Source organism: Lolium rigidum, chromosome 7 (genome assembly GCF_022539505.1).
Source record: "Lolium rigidum isolate FL_2022 chromosome 7, APGP_CSIRO_Lrig_0.1, whole genome shotgun sequence".
In the NCBI taxonomy this organism is placed as follows: domain Eukaryota; kingdom Viridiplantae; phylum Streptophyta; class Magnoliopsida; order Poales; family Poaceae; genus Lolium; species Lolium rigidum.
Window position 1 is genome coordinate 99,253,109 of NC_061514.1, and position 5,812 is coordinate 99,258,920.

Sequence of the window (5,812 nt, forward strand, 5' to 3'; positions counted from 1 at the left end):
TTGAAGAACTGAACATACATAACATATTTTTTTTATTTATTGAAATAAGAACTTGATGGCAGTAAAGGCCTTGCTTATAACTTGCAGTACACGTTCCAGTACTACTTGAACAAAACTTCACACTACTGTGTTGTGTGGCTCTAATATGTGACTTGGAAGAATACACTTCCACATTTTGTGTTGTATATGTGCACAAGGTATGAATTGAGTTACGGAAAGTTGGTCAGAAATAATTAGCTACCATCAAGACTATATTGTAGGGTTACGTGTCACGGACTCTAAATCACTTGTAGGTTGCTTCCTCAATAGGGCTGGCGAGACCAGTCTCCAAACTGCAGAGAACAAAAGAAGTCAATCTTTCTGCATCAATAATTCATACTCGGACCACGTCATCTACCACGAAATGCAAAATAAGTAAATAATGCACACTGAACAGAAGATTGGCAAATTAATGCAACACAGTTTCTCTAAATTCAGGTTCTGTAGAATTAACTGTTATGTGAAGTGGAAACAAAGATTTAGTCGACAGGCAATGGCGGCTTACCATATATGCAAGCTGCCAACCATTCATTCATGATCTTTACCCATGTGCTAGCCCATCCAACATCTATGCTCCACCTGATTGAGAAAGGGAAGGATGCGAGATGATGTTACTGGATGCATCTTGTACTCAACATATATGAGGTGACAATGTAGCAATATCTCACTGATGACAAGATTTACACTGTAGGAGAATGCCATAAACAATCAATAATGCTTCCACTTCGGATTATAATGATATGTGCTTTTCTGCACGTTGTGTCTTACTTTTTTGTTATTGGATGTTTAAGCTCCCAGCTTATGAATAACATTGCGAAATACATAGCTCCCACTGCAAACACAATGTGGAAAACCTCGTAGCTGTAAGGGGCATCTTCTTCCGATTGCATCTCGTCGTTTCGAAACTGAAAACATAACACTTCTGTTAGGATGGTGGGTAATGTGAACATTGTCGAAAATGCGCATAATCATTCACATAACCTTTGAACTGGAGTAGATTATTATTAGTCTTATATACTAGACTAGAATGTAATTTTGGTTCTTTCAATAACTGATTAAGGAGGGTCCAACATTGATTGCTTGATGAACTAGACTGTAATTTTGATGCTCGTTTAGCAGAAGAGCTACATATTGTACTGCTTAATCAACAAAATACGTGCTTAATTAGGTTGCTCCAAGTTGCCCTCTACTACCCTCCTCCGATGGATGTTTGGAGGTTTGCTTCCAATCATTTGCATGTCAATTCAGAACTTAAATACTATGCAGAAATTTGATACTTCAAACTTACTTGAAAGGATCTGCTATCGACTCCAGTAGAAAATGTGGCCATCACAATGGAGCAAATTGCAATAATGAAGCTCTAGAAAAAAACAAATCAGTTAATTAGAACATTGAGACTGCATTTACTAGCACAAACTAAAAGTAAATATGTTGCTACCATGTATGATTAAACCACCAACACAGTTATGGTAGACCCTTAAAATCGGATACAGTCATTCAAGTGAGGTGTTAGACGGTGTTTACAAGTATGCAGGCTGGGATCTTGATACCAGGTAAAAATTCTGTACATGCCAGTGTCTGAAATATAGGAGGTTAACCATAATCCTGGAGAACATTAATCTCTCTGCAGTGAAACTAGGAGATATTTCAGAAGTAATCGCAAACGAATCTCAGAGCCGAGGCTCAAGGTGTATCTTGGGGCGATAGCTACACTCTGGGGTAGAAACATTTTTTTGTTTGAAAAGGAGACTATGCCCCAACCTCTGAATCGATCGACGCATGTGGCCCTTTATTTCCTTATTCCAAACGTTCGAGTCTTACAAACAATGTGTCTCATAAAGGCGGAATATTCATTCAGTGGGAGGCGACGTTCCCGTCGACAGCGAGGCGCCTGTGGTGACTTCGTCAAACTCAAGATCCAATCCGCCGGCTCATCCGAAGGTGCTCATAGGGGTAGGGTGTGCGTGTATGCAATCATAGGTGTGAGTGTATGCGCGTGTTTATGAGTATCTACGTTGTACTGTGTTTCTAAAAAAAGGCGTTACAACACAACAAACTAGTAGAAAGAGGCCTTTTAAGTGTTAATACCAAACTCAACAACAAGTAACAGGCTAGCTGCAATCTTGAGTCTCCTAATATCAATGGCATGACCCCATCCAAGATAACATCAACTTTTTTACTTACAATTATAGTAGGCCAATTACCATCCTTGCCAATTTTCATCTCAGTGTAGCACTTCCCTGTTCGCGGTTCGCTGCACATTGCAAGTCATGAAAATGAGTGTTGTATAACTAAATCGTCGATGCTCTGCTAAGTGGAAGGAAAAATGAGGAATACAAATATAAGATGATACCTGTGTAGTGCAGACCAACAGAGGAACACAATATAAGAGCCCATGATACCAGAAGATAGAAGACCCTCGTTAACCTTTTTGGCAAGCAAAGTAAACAAAAATCATGCACCTCATATAGGTTAAAGGCAATGTCAGGCAGAAAGCCAGCACAAAATGTTCCAGGTATCAGTTGAACATAAAGGTGGTGCACTGCAGCATTAGGGCATTATTATTGGTTGTAGAAAAGTAGAAATAATGCCACAATGTTGATTTAGGTGTATCTAAAACTTATAGAGTATGGCCATCAAATTGCAATGCTTTTTTGTTCTCAACTTATTAGGTTTTGTGAATGTGGGAAGCGAGGTGACATGAGCAAGAGAAGTGATCATTTGCCCCAACTTCCATATACCTTTGATCATTTACCATTTTCTTCATTGTAACATAACATATGTCCTTTTCTTGTGCCAATTGATCATTTCCCCAAATCTGTTAGTAATAAAACGTTTTTTTGTTCCTACTTCCTAGTATCACTTATTCATTTGAAATCACAACTTCAATGTTTTTTGAACTTTTTTTTTATTAACAATTTATCCGAAGTAGTAAAACAATTCCACATTGAATACTGTACGGCTATACGCTGACTGCTGTACAGCTAAGTTGAGGTCTGGAGTTATATTATTCTCGTACCTTGGAATGTAGTGACACCGCCATCATTATCTTCACTAGAATTGCTGTCCATATAATAGTGAAGATGTTGAACACACATGACGAGTTTGGAACATACAAAATATATAGCACAGCGACTCCCGCAAATGAGGCAATGAAGGAGACAGTTGACAAGAACAATCCGAACAGGCCACTGAAAAGCACACAAAAGGTCGCCTGTGTCAATGCCTTACAGATTTTAACATTGCTCTGAAGTAATTGGGACACGACGATATCAGCTAACTAAACATTCGAGTACTCAAATGATTATGTACCATTGATTTGATCCAGGATCTGGCATCCAACGTTTATTGCACCACGATATCAGGTGGAGCATGCTTATAAGCTGGAGAATGAGAAATATCCTGGAGGAAATATAAGTTAACTGTAACGTGTAATGAAACGTGACTTTAGCACAACTTGAAAAATGATGCATCATGCAAGGCTTGAAACTAATCAAATCTCAGTAAGGTATATATTAGAATTAATAAAATTACCCGGCACCCATTCGAGCAATTTCACCTGCAGAAGATATGGAACCATAAGTTTCTTTCAGCCCATTAATGTTTAGGCATATTATTCAGATATAAAGTTATGATGGAAGTAGTATCAATACAAAATTGTTTTCTATGGCATCTCTGCATATGTTTTTTTTTTTTGCTAATGAAGGATCTGTAAGTTGCTTCCCTCTTGATACATACATCCCAGTCTCTGTTATGTACTGTTTTGAAATAAAGGACAATTTCCACTGCACCATTGAAAAGATATGCAGTTGTCAATATATCTTTCAGTGCTAATTACTTTGGTACATTGCAAACTGGTGAAATGGGGTCATTATAGTACTACCACACCACCCATACAAGAAAATAAAGTGTCTCAACAAGGTCCAAAGCTGCAGTTCCATGTGTTCAAAAACTTTGGAAAAAACTCTTATATGAAACTTAGTAAATATGAAAATCTTGGGCCCAAAAGTACATGAATTTTCGAGGTACATAAATCAAAAATTGTGTATAATATTGTTGTTTTCGGCCCTATTTTTTGCTTTTTTACACGGCATATATATTGACACTTCAACCTGCCCAAAATTTGCAAGTTCACAATTCATCGTATGATCAAAATCTAGAAAAAATCCCCCAGATTTTCAAAATGTTGCTAGTGTGTCTTTAACATCATTTCTGTATTTTCCACCATGAGGGTTGTGTGGATATTTTCAAAAATAGGTAACCATGGTAGATTAATTTTACAAAAATATATTCATCTTGTATGAAATGCAGCAGAACTAAACATAGTCATCTGAAAAAAGCAACAGTTTACAATGTATATTTTCTGCACATCTACGAGTGCTTCATATCTTGCATTCTCTGCGGCAGTACATACATTGTATCACAAAACTCAGTGTGCAGTGTGCTGAGAACCTTATGGATGAGAAAAAGTATCATTAAGTAGACGACGAAAATCTTACCGTAAAGTTGGATGAATATGTTAGGGATGACAAATGGGGCGATGATCGACACGGCATACACAAGAAACTTGAGAAGCCAGCATCCAGAGTGCCACGAATTACGAACTCCCTGGAGCTTGCGAGTTCCGAATGTGGTGGCGAACATCAACCAGAAAAATATCTGTCGTTTGATATAAGGAAATGAACAAACAGAACACACACAATTCATCAGTTTCATTTCACTGGCTTGCCTGCTGCTTACCCCATGAGCACCTTATGCAAAGTGCAAAAATTCTTGTAAGCATTGCACGCACAAGCAGAACTAGTAAACTACCTCGAGCAATAAAATTCGAAATTGAAGAAGCTCATTCATGGCCCCGTTTTGTTTGTTAAATCAAGGATACGAAGCACCCCAAGCTCACCCGAAGCACCCCTCCAGACTGGAAGCATTTCGAGTCCCCTGCTCCACAAACCGAACTATCTGAAAATTAAAACAGCACATTTCAGGATGCGGTAGCTGAAATTCATGGCAATGCCGAAAAATTTCAGATGTAGAAACCGGCAAATGGAGGAGAGGGTGAGGAACGTACGGTGCAGGCCGTGGAAGACCTTGGCCCCGTAGTCCCTGATGAACCAGGCCAGCAGGTTGGTGGCGAAGAAGATGAGCCCGTAGACGTACCGCGCCCTCAGCGACTGCCTCTTCCTCGCCTCGTAGACGCCGCTGTCTTTGCACAATTCCGGGCACTGTATCTTGGCCATCTCCCCTCTGGTAGCCCCCAATGCCGTCGCTGCTGTCGACCAACAGAAAAGTTTCTTCAGTAGCCGAATTCTGCGCGGAATGAATTGACAAGCCATCGATGAGGTCACTCGCTCGCTGCCGGAGTGCAGGTTACAAAATGCAGTCCGGAATTCAGATTGGCAAGGGAAGGGGGTGAAGAAGGAGGAGGACTGACCGGCGGCGCTACTGCTCCGACGACGGAGATCCTCCACGGCGGCGCAGCGCAGAGCTGTTGATGCTTCTTATTTGCTCTCTGCTCGTCTCTGTTGTCCCGTCTCACTCAGGTCAGAGCGTCAGGTGGTCTTCACTCCAGCTTGCTCGGACGCGTGCCTCTTTAACAGGCACAGTAGGCTAGGCGCTGCCACTCCGGTGGTCGGAGCGGTGGATTCGAGGATCGCTGTCGTGCACTGACGGGTTACGACCATGGGCCCCATTTGGGTTCTAGAAGCGAGCGCTGCTCCACGCCAGATGACCGTTGGGGCGCGGCGGCAGCGTTTAAAAAGCGGTGGAAATCACT

General features: G+C 40.9%; 1 protein-coding gene across 1 annotated transcript; it reads right to left on the minus strand.

Annotated features, from left to right (window-relative positions):
* Window positions 1-373: 373 nt before the first annotated feature.
* On the minus strand, window positions 374-5,372 carry LOC124679316 (probable serine incorporator). The gene is made up of 12 exons (XM_047215097.1): window positions 5,108-5,372; window positions 4,929-4,998; window positions 4,539-4,759; window positions 3,574-3,598; window positions 3,352-3,441; window positions 3,059-3,230; window positions 2,393-2,466; window positions 2,224-2,293; window positions 1,328-1,399; window positions 808-944; window positions 545-618; window positions 374-393 (listed from the first exon to the last, which is right to left on the minus strand). Exons 1-12 carry the CDS (start codon window positions 5,370-5,372, stop codon window positions 374-376), a joined length of 1,290 nt encoding a protein of 429 aa, XP_047071053.1.
* Between the last annotated feature and the right edge of the window lie 440 nt (window positions 5,373-5,812).

What these genes read in the sequence shown, in the direction of transcription:
- LOC124679316 (XM_047215097.1), bottom strand. Translation starts at nt 5,372, where the DNA reads ATGGCTTGTCAATTCATTCCGCGCAGAATTCGGCTACTGAAGAAACTT. An exon ending in CATATTCATCCAACTTTACG is followed by an intron (nt 3,599 to 4,538) that starts GTAAGATTTTCG and finishes TATCTTCTGCAG; the next exon opens with GTGAAATTGCTCGAATGGGT. An exon ending in GTTGGCAGCTTGCATATATG is followed by an intron (nt 394 to 544) that starts GTAAGCCGCCAT and finishes ATTTCGTGGTAG; the next exon opens with ATGACGTGGTCCGAGTATGA.